The sequence below is a fragment of the Papilio xuthus genome, unplaced genomic scaffold, assembly GCF_000836235.2.
Source record: "Papilio xuthus unplaced genomic scaffold, Pxut_1.1 DF828037.1, whole genome shotgun sequence".
Classification (NCBI taxonomy): Eukaryota; Metazoa; Arthropoda; class Insecta; order Lepidoptera; family Papilionidae; genus Papilio; species Papilio xuthus.
The window spans coordinates 1,859,292-1,881,526 of NW_013530612.1; the positions used below are offsets into that span (position 1 = coordinate 1,859,292).

Consider the following 22,235-nt stretch of genomic DNA (forward strand, 5'->3'; position numbering starts at 1 on the left):
ATAACACCGGGTCATAATTTAAACATGAGAACATAAAATATGAATCACAAAAACAAACTGCAACTAATGTATTAGACCTATATAAGCCTGTTTAAAGCAAAGTAAATGATAATCGAATGTTTTTCATTAATAATTTGAGCGGCAAAGGATCGCAAAGCTCAGAGCGCGCCCAGTACGGAACTGACGTGTTATCGGGCGGGCGGTTTGCGCGCGACTAAGCTTTTCAGGCATCGGGGTAGTGGCGCCCAGCCGTCTGCCAGGTGTTATCTGCCCTGCTCCCTCCCCGGGGGTCCGCCCGCTCTGTCATCCCCCGAACATCTCCAACGACACGTCCTTAGCTTAGCCGAAATGTAAACGCATTTAATCTGACGACTCTAGCAAATCGCCGGCAAGTCAGCTATCGATGTTGATGGAGAGCTTCCTAGAGAGCTTCATATTTCATGAGTGTGTGAGTTTGTGTGTCTGTGTGTGTGAGGATTATATGAGACAATGTGATGCTTACAGCTAACTTAACAATACTGCTATTAATATGTTGGGCATTTTTTTTCTATAAAATAAATATACACCACTGTATAACTTAAACATAGCGAACAAGAGTAGATACAAGTTTAGTTACTTGAATTTTTTTCATGAACGTTTCTTTATAATAGTTACTAAATAACTCATCGAGGTGACGTAACTTATCTCTGTATTGTTTGTTTACAGTAACTATTATAACTTAAATAATTTAAAGAGAAGTAAAAAATTAATAAAATAAAAGTAATTTTTTAAGCTATAAATTTTACGATACATATAATTGTCTTTTATATATGTGACAATCTGGTTATAACTTTTTATTCAAGTTAAATGTAACTATATTGTCTGCGTCAAAGGCTTTCTCGCGGGGAAAATTTCCATTCTAACCACTACCCGACTACCGCAGACTTGTCATTTAATTTCGTCTAATGCGAAACTTTGAAGGGTTGCGAAGCGAGGCACTACAGCGTTTCATTTATTAAATTCCTTCACTTTGATAGGCTTTGTATTATTATTATTATTAATAAACAGATATTTCAGATAATTTTAATAAAGCTATCATCCGTGGAAAAAGGAAAACATTTGTCGGGCTTCATTAAAAACTTTACACAATCAAATTTATTTTAATAGCTCTCGCACGAGACACCGTCCGCGCGTTACGAAATTCGTTACCTCGTACCTTTTAAATCTTTCCTAGACCTCCACTGACATTACAAGATCAAGATATAATAAATCCGTTCAGGCGTTCTCGAGTATTAGCGAGACTAACGAACAACAATTGATTTTTATGTATTTAGATTAGACTAGCTGTCGCCCGCGACTCCGTCTGCGCGGTAAAAAAAATAGATAGTAACCGATTCTCAGACCTACTCCATAAGCTCACAAAATTTAAAATAAAAAATAAAATAAAACTTCTTTATTGCCATCACACAAATACATCAAATCACACAGTAATTATAAATATATATTTATATGTATGACGACAATGGGCTGCAGGCTCAGCGTGTACCGCATGGCATGGCCATGCGGAGCTGGTTTTCAGCCTATCCCGTTCATGAGAATCTGTCAAGCCGTTTCGGAGGAGTGTGTGAACGTAAATTGTAATACGAGAATTTTATATATAAGATAGTGCAGCATTGCTAACCAGCATAGATTATGAAATTTAAAATAAAATGAAACTAAAGTATCGATAAAATAATATCTGTTTTAAAATAATACATAACTAGACAATGCACCTAATCTTGATGATGGCGTCCATAGCAAATTATCCGCTCAATGAAACTCAAGCGACGTTCCCCTCCATCCAATAAGACATTGGAGCATGATATCTCATGGAATCCAGTATTCAGTTAACTATAAAATCTTCTTATGTCAATTCAACATTAATTTAAAAACAAAAAAAATATACTTGGTTATTATTCGCATGTCAAAGATTAAAAGTAAACTAAGAGAGATATATTCAAAGACTACTAAAATGAAAAAAAAAAACGTTTTTCTATCAGCCAATAGAAAAGGCTGTATATTTTTTAACATCTATCCAAGCGAAGCTGCAGAGGATTGTGTTTTTTTGGTAATATTAAGTTCAAATGTACTTTAATAACAGAAAACATTCATTATTATGCCTATTATAAATATCATAAAGTATCATTTCTTATGAGAAAAGATTGCATGTCTGACGCGTAATCCTAGTACGTTATAATTATTTAAAGCTTGAATAATTGAAGAAAATTAATCTAAAGGCCTACTACTACTGTATCAATGGAGTACATGCAGTTCAAGTTTGTCTTCCGTGTGGTAATGGTATTGCTCATATCGAGAGAGCCAACGACAGTAATTGTTGTGGACTTTGGCAATTTCCAGAAGCAATTAGTTGATTAAATTTAATTGAAGATCAAGAACAATTAAACAGTTTGGCTCACTTAACCTCACACTCGAATGCATCCAATCAGCAATATGTTACGCTCAGAGCATTCAAACAATGAAGCAGTATATGATAAAACAAAAGAGATTCACGAGGAAAAACAGGAATGAGGTAATAAATAAATAACGAATACGAAAATGTTGTTTGAATTTTGCTTCATTGTTCACAACGTTCTTTTACAGTCTCTTTTGATATAATTTACAACAGAAATACGATAGAGGTCATTAAAAATATAAGAAACAATTATTTTTCCTTTTAAATTAAAAATAAAGTTCCAACAAAAAGTTTTAAAACTTTTTACAATTCTAAGCACAAGTCTTTAATGATTTGTATCAAAAAAAGTATTCTCCAAGAATTGTTTTTTTTATTAATTTGCATATTTTATTATACTATTTCTTTTAGTTTAATTAACTATTGAAAAGTATTTTTTCTTTGTGCAAATAATTTGCAATCCTTTACTTGTCAATCTGCAAAAGCGCCATCTATTACGTAATGCTGAAAATACTAACGCCGTCTTGTATTTAGTTATAACCTATTCACACATCAGAGAAGCTAGTTTATATTTTAATCTATAGTTGCCGTTTAAATACTGCAATTATTATAATTTTCTATTTTATAATCATAGAGAAGCGAGTTATAGGTCAAAAACCTTGTCTGATTCATGATCACATAAAGGGGCGCTGTTATCGCGGTTATTTCAACCAAAGAGTATAAAAACCTACTTATAAACTAGATTAAACAAAGGGATTCAAATTAGATCAATAAGCATTCGTTCACATGTATAGACATTCACACTTGATGCTAAATGTATCATCAGACCTTAACAAAGGACTATGCGTTCGAATTAATCAAACACTTTATCAATATAAATGTCAAAACAAATATGGCGTCTACTAAATAATCCAGCGACACTCCATCATCTTCATGGAGATCCATCAAGTAAATGATTAATTATTCGGGATGATAGGTATTTTGGATTTTTTTTGATTTCTTTAACGGCAAGTATTGAACTTTCTCCGGACCCATTGGATCAACCGCAACACTTTCTCATTCTTATTTCTACTTTTTATTTATATTTTCTTTAAGTTCTATTTCTTTCTATAGACCTAATTGCTACTACGCTCATAATTTTTTTCAAAGAATAAATCGGCGAGCGACATCGATTAATATTATAAAACGAATGACTCATGTTCCATTTTTCATATTAAAGCTCAAAACCTTATAATATAGAAAACATTAAGTAATTATATCTTCACTAGTATTATAAGTCAATTTTATCGCATAATTTCGGCGACTCACATAACTTTAATAAAAATGACTTACCTCCTTTTCCTTAGCGTAGTAGAGCGTGCGGCCACGCAGCCGGAAGTAGCGGCGTTGCCAGCGTTGAAAACTGCGCGTCTGCTTCATCAGGTAGCCTTCCTTCACCACCGGCTGCAGACAACAAACATAACAGCTTTATATTACATCATTATTAATCGTTGGTTTCTGATATCTTTTATGTATAAAACATATCGTCGACCCTGTCTTTCATCTTTAATAAGATAGAGTCAACAATATGTTTCAATCGGTGATTTTGGTTTTACAAGCCCACGGTAAAAGAAGTTTTAATAAAGACCAAACAAGATTTAACCAAAACTCTCTGTCCTAGATATAACCTTCTAAACTTATTTCTTTGGATACTTAGCTACCAGAATTCTGACATAATTCACGATATCTAATTATAGAGAAAGGTAAAATAATACATTAGAACCTGGATGACCGAGCTTTGCTCGGTATTTTTTTTTAAATTGTGTTTTTTGAAAATTATATTTAAGTACGAATTACTAATAAAATGATGAAATATGAATAACATTTTTCGATTATACCGCTAGAAAAAGTTAAGTTTATGTTTAAGTTGATTATCGATAAAACACGAATAAAATGACATTTTCTTATTCTTAATAAATAAAATAAAATTATTCCTAGCTAGATCGATCTATCGCCCTCGAAACCCCCTATATACTAAATTTTATGAAAATCGTTGGAGCCGATTCTGAGATTCCAATTATATATATATATACAATAATTGCTCATTTAAAGATATAAGAATGGTCGTCTCAAGACTATTAATACACAGCTCCATCAATCTTTGATATTAATATTACAAAATAATCTATTACATTTATAAGTCATCCCTTAGTATCGAGTAGAATATTAATCAACTCATAGAGCATTAAGTTATGAAAATTGTATCAATGTATTGACAAAGCAGCCTTATAAATTGTTATAAAAAAAAAATAAGAGTCGAAATTACATTTTAAATGAATTCGACGTAACATTCTTAGACTATTTAGATTTATACCTGTGTTTTTTTTATATCAGAAGGTGCGGGCAAACGAGCGAACGGCCACCTGAAATCACCGAAGTAGCGAAGTGACCGTTGCCCATAGACATACGCAATTGCATATGCGTTGCCTACCTTTAATCGATGGAGGAGAGGATGTACAGAAGGAAAATATTTTCCCTTCCCATGCATCCTCTCATCCGGAAAGTCCACTTCCACTTCCCATACTTTCCTTATAAGAAAAAGGGTGGGAAAGGAAAAAGGACTAAATTAGGCATTCGGGTCGCACACACATCAGACGAAACGCGGAATTACTTCCACTTCACGCCTGTCTTCTGTATGGTGGTGGTATTTCACCGGGCGAGCCGGGCGTCATCGTGCGAAGATGTTAAAGCGGGCTCTACCACTGTTATAATGTGAGTACAGTAAGACAGTAGCGCTGGTCTAACATAGACTGTATGGGCTCACTGGCGTCAGTTAGTGTTTACATTATGCCGGCGTTCATTTTAGGCGCTACTGTCCCACTGTACTGGAATTATATAAACCAGTGATTAAGATAAACTCGTGGAAGTGGATATGCAAAAGAAAGGAGTGAATTCAAAACATATCGGCTGATAATAATATATGGAAGAGTAGTAAATGTGCCGACCCTCCGTAAGGTAAAGAACTTGATGGTGAAAAACCTCTATCATGTATTTTACTGATATTATAAATGCTAATGAATGGATGGATGTATGTTTCAAGGCATTTTGAGAATGGCTGCATGGATCTCATACAACCTGGAAGAACATATTTTGTTTTTTTTTAATTCTGCGCGGACAGAGCCGCGAGCGATGGCCATAAAAAATAAAGTATTAAATATTTGCTAAATATAAATTTTACATTAGCGATATAATTTTCGAACAGTTTTTTATAATTATCGTCGTAGCGGGAAGTTAATGCGAAATGCATTAAGCACTTTCATATAATTAATACAACTTCCATCGCTTCCATTTCGGTTAAGTATGCTTTTAACTCACGACCACAGACTAATTAAGATGGAAATTTGAAACTAACCTTAAATAAACAGCACACAAGTAGGTACTAAGATCTTACTTATATTATAAATACGAATGTTTGGATCGATGCTTGTTAGAAGCTCTTTCAGGAACAGCTTTGACAGTGGTAGAGCCCGCTTTAACATCTTCGCACGAATCGGCCCGGCTCGCCCGGTGAAATACCACGACCACATAGAAGACAGGCGTGAAGTGGAAGCAATTCCGCGTTTCGTCTTATGAGTGTGCGTCCCGGAGGCCTAATTTAGTCATCTTTCCCTTCCCATCCTTTTCTTTATAAGGAAAGGATGGGAAATGGAAGTGGACTTTACGGATGGGAGGATGCATGGAAAGGAAAGATATTTTCTTTCTGTGCATCCTCTCCTCCATCGATTATAGGTAGGCAGCGCATATGCAATTACTTATGTCTATGGGCAGCAGTCACTTCGCTATTTCAGCGATTTCAGGTGGCTGCTCGCTCGTTTGCCACCTTTTGATATAAAAAAAAAAAGCTCGACAGATGTCGATGAAATTTGGCTTAACTGTAGATCATAGACTGGAAGAACACATAAGCTACTAATTAAGTTTTTTTTTTAATTCCACTAGAATGAAGTCGCGTGCGACATCTAGTAGCAAAAAAATTTAGTTTAGTTTCATAAATAAGCCTTCGGATAATGAACATAATATATCAAAAAATCATACTTAAATTTCTTTAGTCAAAAATACGATAATTTAAATTGTTTTTCATCCACAGTTGCTTACTTTATACGCTAGAGGGCGATGAAAATTACACCCATTTTATAGCGACTAGAATTTCATAGTAAACATTTAAAACGAAAGGCCGACCTAGTAATACGATACGGGGTGCATTAGTACTTAATGTGGCTTTTAGTTCACAGGCGGTCTGCCAATATACTAATACCACATCGAAATATACTCCTGATTAAGTATGTTTTTTTTTACCAGATGTAAAGCGATTTTTTACAATTTCGCACTACATCTGGTAAAAATAATGATAAGATTATTAATAAAATAATAGCATAAGTAAAATCTTACTATCTTACTAATATTATAAATGCGAATGTTTAGATGAATGGATATATAAACTTATATAAAAAAACGGGTAAACACTCTAGTAGTAGTACATTCGTCCGGTGGCGGCACCGACTAGTTTCGAGCCCATCGGAGGCCCTTCATACATATAGAACATAGCCTGGAAGAACAGATAGGTAAATTAAATTATAATAATAAAAATTAAAGACGTAGGTAAAGCCCTCATTCGAACTGACGCTTTTGCGCGGCTCAAGCGACGAACGCTTTAAAATTACTCTTGTTCCGGTCGCCCAGCGTTCAAAATGCAACAGTGCGCGATAAAAACATATAGCATTTTGCCGTATGAGTAGATACGTAGAAATGCATTCGTTCTATTTTAACCCATTTTTAAAGCGCGATAAAAATGCGCCTGTGCGAATGGGGCTTAAAAAACTTATTAAATATTCGTATGCACGTGTGTATGATCTACGTATGTATGTGTGTGTAGATCTGGGAGACACCAATGTGTTGGTATGAGTCACTCTAATTTGAAATCATCGGTGATAAATAAGAAAATGTCTATTTCATTAAGTGTAATTAATTTTACTTGAACATAATTCTTCGAAAAGGTTAACAAAGAGGATTAATAAGATTATAATTACAGTTTAAAATAATTTCCAAGTAACAGGAATATTAATTCAAATTAGTTTGTTTAGTAATTAGTTAAATTATGTGAAAACTAACTGACACCCAATGAAAGAGTAGAAAGTCAAACACCTCAAGCGAAATTGTTTTCATAAATAACGAATTGATTCAACTTTAAGGTCGAATTTCCATTGAAGCAAAAATAAAACCAGACGTAAATATATCGACAAATCATCTAATCTACACTAAGAGCCTCCCTAAGCACTGAATTAGTACGGAATTATTTATTGTTACATGAAGGATGATTATAATCAAATTGAAAAGAGACCACGCAACTTTTAATTAAAAAAAAAGTAGAATGTAATGAAAAGCGCATCGCAACCTAAACATAACATAACATTTAACAAGTTCATAATACACTATCATTCGATACCAAACGTCTTGAAGACTTATACACCTAATCCTCTCGACCGTGGTCACATTAATTTTAGCTAGTCAATACGAGTACTTCATTAATAACGCAGTAAAAGTATTCAGCATCAAACCCTACGCGTTAATAGTCTCTCGGCAGTCATTTTTCATGCGCTCGGCGCTGCGCCAAACGTATAAACATGACCAATGATAATAACTTATGCGCACTCGACTAGAAAACATTAACTATTCACTAAGGTCGATGACGGGGGAAAGGTTCAAATAAAGGAATAACAAATGACTAGCGAAGTAACATCCATTTTATTGTATTTGTACTATTTATCTTACTAATATTATATATGCGAAAGTTTAAATGGATGGATGTTTATTTGACGGTACATATCTCCAGAACGGCTGAACCGATCTTAATTAAATTTGGCATGGATTTAGACACATAGTCTGGAAGAACACAGAGGCCGTTGTACGCGCGGACGGAGTCGCAGGCGACAGCTAGTTTTTTTTATATTCTATACAGCTACGATAGCTTTTGTTTTTTAATGAAAGATTTCAGTTCATTTCCTTATATACTTATGATTTCTAATTTCATTATTTGCTAGTTAATTAAACACAGATTAACAGTTGGTTTCCGAGACTAAAATCTCTCATCCCTGTCATTATGTTTGAAAAAAAAGAGATAACAATATTTTTTAAAAGTAAACTTTGGTCTCAGAAACCCATGGCTACTGATTGTCAATTTTCACGTCATTATCTTACAGGGATATACTAAGCAGCATATTAAAAATCTAAGGTTCGAGAACAGTCAGTTTGTGAACGAAATTAAGATTTTTAATATTATTGTCGTATATTTCAAGCCCAAGGATTGATAAGTACTTCGAAGATGGCCTGATTTTATTAAACAAAAACTTCATAGTGTACACACCTTTACAATTGGTTAAAGATGAAAAAGCGCTAAAGCTGTAATGAGACGCGTTGAAAGCTCAAGCAGATAAATAAACTGAAATCAAAAAGAAGTATCGGCGATAAAATAAGCGCGGCCGACACACTGTTTACGACATTCTGATTAGTTTACTTACGTTCTAGTAGCCAAACGAGGGCGGACTTTGTCATGTACTTGTTGAGCTAAACTGTCTTTATTTCAATTTGAAAAGACTAAGGTGGACATAAATATAGCTTAGGACTACGCATTAAAACATATTTATGAAATTGACCTGTATTAATTGTAAGATTATTATCGTTGTATTTAAGATTGTCCTTAAATAACTTTGTTTTATGGTCACAGTATCTATAGTTCTCTGCGACTAAATATACGCAAGCAATTTTAATTAAATTTTATATTTTAAGTATCATTGTTTTGTTTTGTTTATTATTAGCCTAACTTTGAAATGTTAATTAGCGTTCACCAGTTTGAGTTTGATTATAAAAATAAATCGAAATAGTACAAATAGACGTAAATAAAAAATATAAAAGTGAAGAGGGAAAAATCTTCGGGCGAGGTTAACCAGCAAACACGAGTACGCTCGTCTCTGACGTAAAAAAAATGCTTTACGTAAAGTTTGCGGAAAAATACTTCGCCTACAGCGCGCTACACTGAACTTTTTAAAGGGAAGTTATTTCAAATATTTTCATGTTTTTTCGCTTTCTGCATTCTGTACAGATTTTTACGGTCGAATAAAAAAGTAGAAATTTCATTTTCGATCATTTCATGTTTGATACACCAAATAAAATTCTATTCTTACGTTTTGTTATTCTGACGATAGATGTCGTTGTTCACTAGATCATATGTAGAATCAACTTTACAACATTTCTGTTCCTTTATTAGACTAATTAGCAATAAAACTAAGATATTCCACCGACACACGCTGTCGTACGGATCCTGATTACTTATTACTGTAATCGGGCTGAGGCAGATAATATATTACCAACATGTATTCAACCTAATTAGTGTGTAAATACTTCATGATACTACAAAATATCTGAGAAAAAAAATCATACCAATGTTCTAAAAATAAATATTTACAATAACAAGATCACATATAACTTGTATAAAAATAACTAACATGTTACTTTATAAGTATAAAAGAAGAAATGTAATTAAATGTACATGATATGTACACAACAAGCTATGCTTTGTAGTGCGTAATTACGCGGATTGTTCGCCGGAGGCCGCGACACAATCAATATACCTTATTATTTGCTTTCAGACCGAACAGGCTCTATGAAATTGTATCGAGTAAAACACAAAGGGAATTCTAAATAAATACACAATTCGATAAATGTAATTCGGCTTTCTTACTCCGGAATAAGTTTAATGTAGCAGAAGTTAGAGAGGTTTGTCAAGACCGCACCTGAGGTCCATGGTTTCTGTCTACCCCTCTGGGTTACGAGCGTGAGTTGTGTTATTGTTGTACACATACAAGCAATAATTAGTTTAACTGAATATAAATCGAATTTCTACTAAAAACCGATTTCAACAAAATCGGTCAAGCTGTTTGAATTACAAGAGGTGACACAGAATCGTAAACTAAATCCATATTGTGCATTTATATACTGGCTCCAGAAATCAAGGCGAAATCATATAGTTTTAAATATAAAAAAAAAACAAATAATCCATCTGTGAAGTACCGAGTACACCAGACAGCAGTTGTGTCATCTTAATGGAGTTAAGGCGGCATCTTCAAACGTCGTCGGCTGCGATTCTTCACACCGCTGGCAATCTGCCATCGCGTAAACACGGGCAATAATACAAGCCGCGACCGGTCATTCACCCGCACGCCCTACGCTACGCGCCGCCCGCCCTACACTGCCCCAACACGATCACATGGAATACAGTTTAATACATTTAGTCAATTAGTAGGTGATGACAATTTGTGTCTAATTAAGGTCGGTTTTCACTGTCAGCAATTTTAAACATTTATATTTCACATGTGTCATACTCTTAGAAAAGTTGAGATAAGAATATGTTTAATATTATGTATTATTTTAAAGTCAATCATTTATTTACGATATTAAAAAATATTGTAACCATTATTTCTGATGTGATCAGGAAAACTGCATATACATTTTGAAGACGGGCTTGAAGTGGAAGCAATTCCGCGTTTGGTCTGATGAGTGTGCATCCCGGAGGCCTAATTTAGTCATCTTTCCCTTCCCACCCTTTTTCTTATAAGGAAATATATTCTTTCTGTACATCCTCTCCTCCGTCGATTAAAGGTAGGCAACGCATATTCAATTGCGATTTTAGATGGCCGCTCGCTCGTTTGCCACCTAATGATATAAAAAAATATATATGTTTGTTTAGTCATCTTTTCTTTTACATGAAGTCGTATGTAAAAACTGACATGGATGATTTGATTCAATTATTAATATAATAAACGATAAAATCCAATTAATATTTGATACAATTTCAATTTAATATGCAATTAATTTAAGCGCGATGAATATCAGCTTTGTGAGCAACGCGACAAAGCGTTATATACAATTAGTATTGATCCAACACGAATATATATAATACATAAATGAAAATTGAATTTCGTATGCTTCATAGTTTATTTGTATTAGTATATAAACGCTTTGAAACGTGTTAGTTTTCTTACATAAATCTATAAAAGAAAGTCGTGTTAGTTACACCATTTATAACTCAAGAACGGCTTTACCGATATGGCTGAAAATTAGTGAGGAGGTAGATTAGAGCCAGAAGACGGACATAGGATACTATTATTTATTCATTTTTTCCGAATTTAAACCTTGAAGATCTGCTTTTTATTTAACTTACTAATATTATACATGCGAATGTTTAGATAGATGTAATGTAGAACGACTGAACGGATCTCGATTAAATTTGGCATACGTATAGAACATAGTCTGAAAGAACACATAGGCTACACTAAGTTTTTTTTATATCCACGCGGACGTAGTCGCGGGCGACAGCAAGTAAGTTTATATAAAAACTAAGTTCACAAGTTTAAATATTCTTCCGTGTAATTATTATATTTTTTATACAGTCTCCACTTAACTTAACAACACTTAACACTGTGATCGTTAATTAAAGGAAGAATAAATAGACTTTGTAATCAGACTTAGCAGAAAACTTTAAACCCACCGTGTTACATTAATAACTGCACGAACATCCCTTTCACTTCTAAACCGCCTCTTATTAGAAAAAGATGGGAAGTGGACGTGTATTTGTCAGAGAAGGGGACACATGGGTTGGGGAAATCCTCTTTTTGTGCGTACTCTCCTCTTACGATTAACGGTAAACGCAACTGCATTTGCGAATGACTATGGGAACAGTTGCTTCGCTATTTCAGCGAATTGAGGTAGCCGCTTGCTAGTTTGCCAACTTATGATTTCCACGTTAAAGAAAAATGTTGTAATATGAACCAATCCTTACATTCGGTAAAGTCCACTCGTTAAAGGCGATAAAACTGATGCTCGGCGTTGATGACAGGCGATGAAAAACAAGGTAGATAAATAATCCAATATTAAAGTAAAAGATCGCAGACAAATTGTGCGGTAGATGGCGCTGCCGGCGTGGGCGCGGGCGTGAGGTAAACTATATTTAAGTCACCTTCAGATTCACGCCTCAGAACTGTCCCTTCTTCATTCGGTGGTAGTTGTGTTTGTTAAATTAATATTTAAATACGTTAGTCTTACTTAAATTATAAAGGCGAATATTTACGTGGATAGATGTTTGTTTGAAGGCATCTCAGGAACGGCTGAATGGATCTCTACGAAATTTGGCATAATTATAGAACATAGTCTGAAAGAAGACATAGTCTTTGTAAAGTTTTTTTTAATTACGCGCGGACGGAGTTGCGGGCAACAGCTATATTAACATAAATGACTGTTAAACATTACTTGCTATAACTACTATTTATTAAATATTGTTTATTATTTTTATTGAAAAAGAAGCACTTATAAATATTATTTACATTAATATTAAAAAAGGTACTTTTCAAATATTATTTTTCAAGTGAAATGCTAAAGTACCCGATATCATTATAAAATACAACTCAATATAAATACGCGAAGGAAATAAAAGTGAAATTAATTTAACGAGCGGGTATACAGGGTGCGCTATTAATGTCTGGTTATGAACAAAAAGAATTGCGGGCCCCGGAGCGGTCGCCAACTATGCGATGAAAATATTTCCACAACTCTCGTTCCACTTCTAACAGCGAGGCAAGCGAGAAATTCATAATATGACGGCACGGTGGTTCCACACTAAACAAGTCGACAGAATGGTGCATTACTCACTGATTAAATCCCTTTTTCATAAACATATAGCTTGATATACATGCTAAAAGAATAAACGGGTCTCTGGCTTTTAAATCTATAGAGTTTTAAACCAGAGACCCGATGAAAAGTTTCATATACTAAATTAAAATCTAATCATGTTAATTTTAAATTATAATCAAAAGTCGTCGAATCGTAAACTAATATACTTTCCTTCTTTATTACACAATACTTATAGTGGATTAATGTTCAGTTCACAACATCCATACATCTTGTTTAAATGCTAGTCAGATTATAAACATACGATGTTAAAGATGTAAATAAAATTGCGATTTCTTCTTAAATTGATTGTATTTCTAAATTTGCACTTTTACAAAAAATAACACGTTGTTTCTTCTTACAATTACATTATTGCCTCTGACGTCGCAAGCGCAGCGGCGGGCTCCGATTCGTCTCCCCACTCCCGCTCCCGCGCCTCGCTTACCCCGTTATTAACATACGATGTTCACAATTTTACAGTAACACGTAAACACTGGTAGCAGGGCTAGTCGTAGGCATGTGTAGGTCGCACGTGCGAGCACAGGTGTCAGGCAATTACAACAATTAGACAAATTGCCGACTCCAATTCACTTAGGTCCGTCGTACACAGGGAAAGGTAAATTTTCGAAACTTATCTTATATATAAAATTCTCGTGTCACAATTTTCATTCCCATACTCCTCCGAAACGGCTTGACCGATTCTCATGAAATTTTGTGAGCGTATTGAGTAGGTCTGAGAATCGGCCAACATCTATTTTTCATCCCCCTAAATTTTAATTTTATTTTTTAGGCAAACACGCGGACGGAGTCGCGGGCGACAGCTAGTATTCTATACTTTCATTGCAAGTATTGTGATATTGAATATCAGTTAAAACGTCGACGCGAGTCAACTGTATAGATTTAGATAGCTAGAATTATGAACCACTCTCATAAGTAAGAGACAGGGAATGGATACAAAGGACATAGTTTGAAAAACAGAAAAAATTATTTCCCTAGTGAATAATACATTCAAATAATATTTGTTAATAGCTAACCACTCTTAAAATCAAACGTTGCACATCTATCCTCTGCAACTTGGTAATAATAGCGTGAAGTTTAAGAACCTACGGATTCTTATCCTTAAATATAAAGACAAATGTACAAACATTAAAGTTACTAACGATTTGTACTCCAAAAAAAAATCTTAGTATATACCCGAGCACTAAGCTATATAAGTTCGTCCATTTGTAACAAAATTTATCATTATATTTACGAGTGTCTCAAAGAAAATAAATTGTATTTTGTAATAAGACTCTTCGACTCTGTAAAACTTTCCAACTTGAACATTTTCTGTTATCGAGAGTAAGAAAACTTCGTTGACAGCTGTCTCAACATGAATTTAAGATCACAAAGAGTAAAAGGTGTTACGTTTATAAATGTTTCTACTCGAATGTTTTAAACTAAATGATCATACTAATATTATAAACTAGCTGTCGCCTGCGACTCCGTCCGCGTGGATATATAAAAAAAAACTTAATTAGTGTAGCCCACCCATCCATCCATCCACATCACATACATCTAAACATTCGCATTTATAATTTTCGTAAGTTAAATAAAAAGCAGCTCTTCAAGGCATAAATTCGAAAAAAAAAGGATAAATAGTATCCTATATCCGTCTCCTGGCTCTAAGCTACCTCCTCACCAATTTTCAGCCATCGGTAAAGCCGTTCTTGAGTTATAAATAGTGTAACTAACACGACTTTCTTTTATATATAAAAAGAAGATATAGATATATAGATAGATGAGAATGTTTTTAGATGGATGAATGTTTGTTTGAAGGTATCTCTAGAACGGCTGAACAGATCTCGATGAAATTTGGCATACATATAAAACCTGGAATAACACATAGGCCACTTATTATGTTTCATTTAATTTCCGCACGGACGTAGTCGCGGGCGACAGCTAGTGCCTTTATAAACATAGTACCTTTAAGTAAGTTCACAGTAAAACAATTACTCCATGCTATAAATGACCACTTCAACGAATACACTTACAAACGAAACAATTACGGGAAGATTGAAGTAAAACGTTTAAAAATATAAATGTTTTGTGAAAAAATAAAATTTTAAATTCCAAGTTATACGCTTTACATCGCACCCCAAAGTGCCATTAAATTCTAGTCAGAACTATTGTACAGTACCGTAGAGAATTCAGCTGTTTTGTGAAATAAGAGAGTTTGCTTTACCTGGCAAACTCGTGAATTTACAGACCAATTTATACAATAATATTTATTTTTCTTTTTGATAAAACAAAAGTATTTGACACGCAAATAACGATATCTTGACGTTTCGGAAGGGTACAATCGTAAATGGACGCGTGTTCCATTGAAGCGATTCTGTCGATCAAAGCGATCGCTTCCAAGGGCCATTGGACCCGTATCACTCGCCTGTCAGCGACCAAACAATAGAAGCTCGGCGCAAAACTGGGGCGAAAATGCGTGCTGTCAACTGTGACAGCCAGCGGACATCCTGCGCGGCCACACGCCACAATATGGCGGCCATGAAATTGGCGGGAATGTAGATAGGTTTATACTATTTTAGACAATAATGCTGATCATTTGAATGTTGCTTATTATTATTCAAACTACTTAAATGTTCAATTTATACATAAAATATAAAAATTAGGACAGTATTTTCGACGAAAATTTTCAAAGATTTTTTTACAATGTTCACATCTCTCCAATTCGATATATTCGATTCGACACAAGGACGAGAGTTATAAAAATAGCTTTAAAGATCGGATTTAAGAAGTGGCAATAGGCCAAACACGTAGAGACGATAATCCCGATTGAACCGCATTTATTGAGTGACAACTTTATATCACTAAACTAGAATGAACAGCATTTCTAAATAACGTATATATCGTAAGTAAATATTTCTTAAAGTGATGATAATTTCATCATTGTTATCATTGAAATATAAATTGTGTACTTTGTTTATTGTGAAAATACTTCAAATTTGGATTGAAATGAAACATAAAATTGTAATCGTTTTTGGGAGCGCATATTTTGTCAATCGTATGAAAGCATCGTCAAAACATAAAACGATGTGTCACATTTGTCGTAGCTTAATGATTAAACAAGAAGATAGCCGGTAACTGAATTGCTTCTATGCTTTGTATCGAACACTCAAGAGGATTATGGTTAAAATCCTCTTTGGCAGTAATTGGAACTCCGGCGTTTCTCAATCACCGCGCCAAATACTGTATCGATTTTATTCCAATGTTTTATGCAGGTGCTAAAATTGCTTATAAACGTACCGTAAATATTCGTTATAAAATTCAAAATTTGAGCTATTTTAAAATAATATACAATAACAAAGATAAATAAATATCAAGTTTTGTTGTGTATTTACATTTAGTAAAGTGTTATATACTTTATGTATATACAATGACTCATTTTATATCTCGCGTAGAAAGAAAAAACTTGGGCAATCGATATGATAACAATATATGTCGCATGCTCTTTGATCGATTTGATATCTGATAATGTCAAAAATGTTTCCTCACGTTGAATTATTGCATCTATTAAACCAGTGCTCTAGATAGGCATCTTAAGAACCACGGGAGATCCGGAGTAACGATGGCTGAAAATAATATTGAGCGTTCACAAGATAGAAAAGAAATATATTAGCTGCGAGTTCATAGAATTCAGTAAAATTTTAAAAGAGTTTTTCGAGATAAAAAATGTGGGAATGTCAGAATTGAATGCATGAATATAGTACTCAGCGCTTGATTTGTTAGGTCGTGTAGAAGAGAAGCCTAGTTTGTTGACAAGCAAAAGCCTCTACATCTAGTTTTTTAAACCTTTATATGTTAGTTTTTCACGTAAACCTTGATTTTTACTTAAAATTTCTCGAATTTTACCTTTTGTTAATACTTCCTTTTCTTATGTCTACTCATCTTAGGCTATTAATTTATTTATTCACAGTTTTTTCTGTTAAAAATGCGACCATGTATTTTTGTATTCGGTTAAGGATTCTATAAATATCGACCTACTTGCTTACGGTTTTCATTAAAAAATATATATGTCACCCGACTTCTGAAGTTCCGTTACTTTTCAATATAGATTTTTTCTACTTCCAATACTTTTGCGATGACCGTCTCTGCCAGGGGTTACCAACCTGATTACATCAGAGATCAACTATTCATTGAAGAAACCGTGCGATCTACTAAAAACAAACTTCTCAAAATACTAAAAAGTTCATACTTTAAAGGACAATTATGTAATATATTTTTTTTTATTAAAAAGAAAAATTTTAACTAAAAATTATTTTTAGTAAATATGTAGCAATTTATATTTGCATCTTCTGCTACGTTACATTTTAGATATTTTTTCTTTGATATTATTGACTGAACTAAGCGTTGCGGCCGACAGGTTGACCTCACCTGACCATATTCGACGTCGATGTCAAAGAAGCCTTTGCCTCAGTATCTTAGATGAAAATATTCTTATATATTTCGTGATAAATTTTACAACATACGTAAGGTTCAATGCTGTTTATATAAGAAATATTTACGATAAACGGTAAATACGTTCACATCGCCCTGAAGACGAAGATGGATCGCGTTATTACAAGCAATTCCATACTCGATCATCGAAACTCGTTACATATAAAAACGTTAAATAATTCACATTATACTAACGTAACAGACATAGAAAGAATTTATTCCTTTGAATTATTTATCATTTTATTCAGGCCAATACTTTCATTTAACCGACAGGTGCTTTTGTTTTCAAATGAATTTAGAATTTGGGAAATTAATGAGATTTTATACAGAATATTGGTGCCTTGAAGCGATTTATCTTATTTCAATGGTGTACGTGTTCTTTCATAAAATAATAAGAAAGTTTCATTGTTACATGTTCTAATTAAGAAAGTATTCTGTAGGTATGCTTGTTAGGATGTTTAATATCAAATCAAAAGACGGTCGTCCCTCGACCATTCTTTCAACAATGCATTCTCTGAAGCACAATAAGAAGTAGGGGGATAGCGCGGGGGCGCGGGACGGGACAAGGGGGACAGCAAAGGTCAAAGGCCAAATATTTAGATTTTACTTCAAAATGAAACTGGCAATAAGCCAGCGACTTTATAAATGCCACTCAAAGTATTGCGATCAGTATCTACCGCCATTTGGAACATACCGAATGGGTTACCGTGTCATATACATGGCTTTTAAAATTAAACTCCTTGAATGACATAGTTCAGTTCTTTACAGAAACAAAATCTCATAATTCTTTCTGCCTATGTCAATTTACATTCCAACGTAAAATAATTGGACTGCGCTTTGCCCATACCCAAAAAGGCAAGAGCCAATCCAACTCGGACTTAATTACCAAAAGCTCCAAATTGAATTTAAATTCTCCATTTATGCGACGTAAATATTGCATTTTTGTTAATAAAATCCTAGTTTTTATATTAACTTTAACGATCAGGCAAGTAGTTTAAAAGACAGTTTAAGTTGTTTTAGCAGAATTTTTATGAATACATAATGCAATGAAAATATTTTCCATTACTGCATTCGAGTTTTATTGTGAAGTCTTTACATAATTTATTATTTTTTAAATAAAACGTACAAATAACTTACTCTTGATAAGGTGTTCTCACGTACGCATGTAAACATAATCTATTATTCAATCTGACAAATCTGCTCGAATCCTATCAAACTCTGTGTAAACACGTCCACAGTCGAACCGATTCCTAATTGTATTTCTCACAAAGTTGGCACAAGTTCTTAGCGCGAAATTATATTAGCATTCTGATTGGAATGACTTAAACACACAAAGCGACACTTGTTAAATAAATATGGTATTATTTATACCGAAAAATGATAGTAAGATAGTTTATTTGCGTGTAATTGTTTACATCAAAATCAAAACAAATAACACGCATCTGTAGGTCAATCACCACCGACTAATCCCGCGCAAATTGTGGACACCGCACGCTCGGATTGCTTTCTCCCTAAGCTTTTATTTACAATTAAATAGGTCAGATTCCACACCTCGTTACTTCGGTACATAATCGCCGTCAGTAAATAAAAATTTCCTTAAAAAATGTTCATTTACTGAGGACGGCCGGGCGACAGGCACATGGCGCGCTCCCCGCCACCCCGCACTACGGACGCGTCACACCCATTTCGAGGGGATTTTGACAAGGATAAATGAGTGGCCAACAACAGCTATAGGTCGCGTACTCACCAATCTGCCGACGCACTTGCTGGTCGATATGCGGCGAAGCAGCGCCTTCCTCTCCGTGTCGTTGTCGCTGTCAGTGCTGGTGTCCTCAGGGCCCGCGCGCGCCCGCCCACCGCCGCCGCCGGCCGCATTGCCCTGGGCCGCCATCGCACCGCGGCCGCTCGCTCGCTACGCACTCCGCACTCGGCACACATCAAACACGGCTACATCATACAGAACTAACTAATACTTCTTTATTTTATAACGAGTCGCTACCTCACTGACATTTCGAGCGAGCGCCATGACCACTCTGACAATACAGCCACTGAAAACAAAACAAGCCTGAAGTGGTGCCACGACATCTAGTTCAATGTGCGCGAACTATTGACGTGTGCGTTGCTGGAAATCTTCTGCAGTTTGCGCTTCTAACTTATCTTTATAACAGATGGCGCTGCATTAATCTTACATCGCTTTTCAGTGAAGTTACATAACATTCAAAATTTACAAATATTTTACATTTCATGAATTTCAGTTCATTAAATTTTTCAATTTATGTCGTAGTCAGTTCATATTTCCTTGAGGTGCTCGGAACCTATCAAAGAAAGCGGCGGTGGTGGCTTATTTGGGGCTCAAATTTAGTTCTCCATATGTAGGTAACTTGGAATAATGAAATGAATAACGAATGAATGAATCAAAAAACAAGTTATAGGCAATTATATTTATTACACAAACAATGGACGTACACAAATGCAAACACCAAACTAGTCACTCTTCCTCCATTCCTTCGTCCGCCGCCTCCTCGTCGAACTCCCCCTCGTCGTCGGCCGTAGCGTCCTGGTACTGCTGATACTCAGAGATCAGATCGTTCATGTTGCTCTCCGCCTCCGTGAACTCCATCTCGTCCATACCTTCACCCGTATACCAGTGCAGGAACGCTTTCCTCCTGAACATCGCCACGAACTGCTCGCCTATCCTCTTGAATATGCTCTGAATCGCAGTCGTGTTCCCTATGAATGTCGACGCCATCTTCAACCCTCGGGGCGGAATATCGCACACCGCTATCTTCACATTATTCGGAATCCATTCGACGAAATACGTGCTATTTTTGTTCTGAATATTAACCAACTGCTCGTCTACTTCTTTCATAGACATTCTACCTCTGAAAATAGTCGCCACGGTTAGATACCTCCCGTGCCGAGGGTCGCACGCCACCATCATGTTCTTCGCGTCGAACATCTGCAGCGTCAGTTCAGGGACGGTTAGGGCCCTGTACTGCTGGGCGCCGCGGGAAGTAAGTGGTGCGAACCCGGGCGTGTAGAAATGGAGGCGCGGGAAGGGGACCATATTCACGGCCAGTTTACGTAGATCCGCGTTTAACTGTCCGGGAAAACGTAGGCACGTCGTAATGCCGGACATCGTCGCACAGATCAAATGATTTAGATCGCCGTACGTCGGCGTGGTCAGTTTCAAAGTTCTGAAGCAGATATCGTAGAGCGCCTCGTTGTCCAAACAGAACGTGTGGTCGGTATTCTCGACCAGTTGGTTGACCGCCAGCGTTGTGTTGTAGGGCTCCACGACACAGTCTGACACCCTGGCGCTGGGGAACACTGAGAAAGTGAGCACGATCCGGTCAGGGTACTCTTCGCGGATGCGGTTGATGAGTAGCGTGCCGAGACCGGAGCCCGTACCGCCACCCAGCGACTGCTGCATCTGGAAACCCTGCAGGCAGTCGCAGCTCTCCGCCTCGCGCCGGATGACGTCCAAGGCAGACTCAAGAATCTCCACCCCCTCGGTGTAGTAGCCGCGCGCCCAGTTGTTTGCGGCGCCGTTCTGGCCGTACACGAAGTTATCGGGGCGGTACAGGCAGCCGAAGGGCCCGGAGCGCACCGTGTCCATGGTGGCAGGTTTCAGGTCGATGAGTACAGTGCGCGGCACGTATTTGCCGCCAGAGGCTTCATTGTAGTACACGTTGATACGCTCCAGCTGCAGATCAGAGTCTCCGTGGTAAACGCCGCACGGGTCGATACCGTGCTCGTCAGAGATAACCTCCCAGAACTGCCGAAAAACAGATCAACTTTAATAAAAAGACTACTACCACTTATTCTTAATTGTAACCAATGTAAGTCGAAGTCAACTGTCTAAATATTAATTTTAAATCGTAGTTCTATACAATTTGCCTGCATTGATTACAAAATTCGGAATTGGTCAGAACATACCTTTCCTCCGATCTGGTTCCCGCAAGCTCCAATTTGAAGATTGATGATTTCCCTCATCTTGATAATTTACTCGCTGTTAGAATCAGATACTTGTCAATTTCTTGAAAAAATTGGTCAAAATATATTTATCTTGTTGATGCTTAACATTAACTTAAGACTAATAAAAAAAAATATAAAAAAATTAAGCACAACTTCACACCGTACGCATCTTACGCCGGATTTCAGACGAATGTGCTGTCCGAATCATTTTCGTTTCATTGAAGTTTCGAATTTCAAGAATAGAATTGTTCTAGAATTTTTACATTTATTTTTTTATAGTCGACCTTTTTGTTGGAAAAAGTATGCATTTCCAAAAAGCACAGTGTTTTCCGAGGATTTCTTGAAAAGTTGTCCCTACGTTTATCGATCAAATTAGCGATATTCGAAATATAGGTGGGGTACGCGTCACCGACGACCGTTTATAACGATGTATGGATGTTGGAAAAGGGACAAAAGTGTGCCAGGATAGCGGAGAATATATAATTTATAAGTACTCCACTGGGTTACGGCTGTGAGTGCAGTCTCTACTAACATTATAAAACATAATGATTTGACTGTTTATTTGCACTGTATAAGCTCCGAAACTATT

The 22,235-nt window shown here is 35.8% G+C and overlaps 2 protein-coding genes across 2 annotated transcripts in view; both read right to left on the bottom strand.

Moving 5' to 3' along the window:
- LOC106114582 (diacylglycerol kinase eta) overlaps window positions 1-19,682 on the bottom strand; it is a 62,804-nt gene extending 43,122 nt beyond the window's left edge. Inside the window, exons 1-2 of the mRNA XM_013307844.1 lie at window positions 19,416-19,682; window positions 3,761-3,871 (exon numbers count right to left, since the gene is read on the bottom strand). Of these exons, the coding sequence (XP_013163298.1) occupies window positions 3,761-3,871; window positions 19,416-19,559 (255 nt within the window). The 5' untranslated portion in view covers window positions 19,560-19,682. The remainder of the gene's footprint in view (window positions 1-3,760; window positions 3,872-19,415) is intronic.
- Window positions 19,683-20,094: 412 nt separating this feature from the next.
- On the bottom strand, window positions 20,095-21,843 carry LOC106114719 (tubulin beta-4B chain-like). The gene is made up of 2 exons (XM_013308025.1): window positions 21,608-21,843; window positions 20,095-21,446 (listed from the first exon to the last, which is right to left on the bottom strand). The coding sequence occupies exons 1-2, from the start codon at window positions 21,662-21,664 to the stop codon at window positions 20,157-20,159; spliced, it is 1,347 nt and encodes a 448-aa protein (XP_013163479.1). The 5' UTR covers window positions 21,665-21,843; the 3' UTR covers window positions 20,095-20,156.
- Window positions 21,844-22,235: the final 392 nt, after the last annotated feature.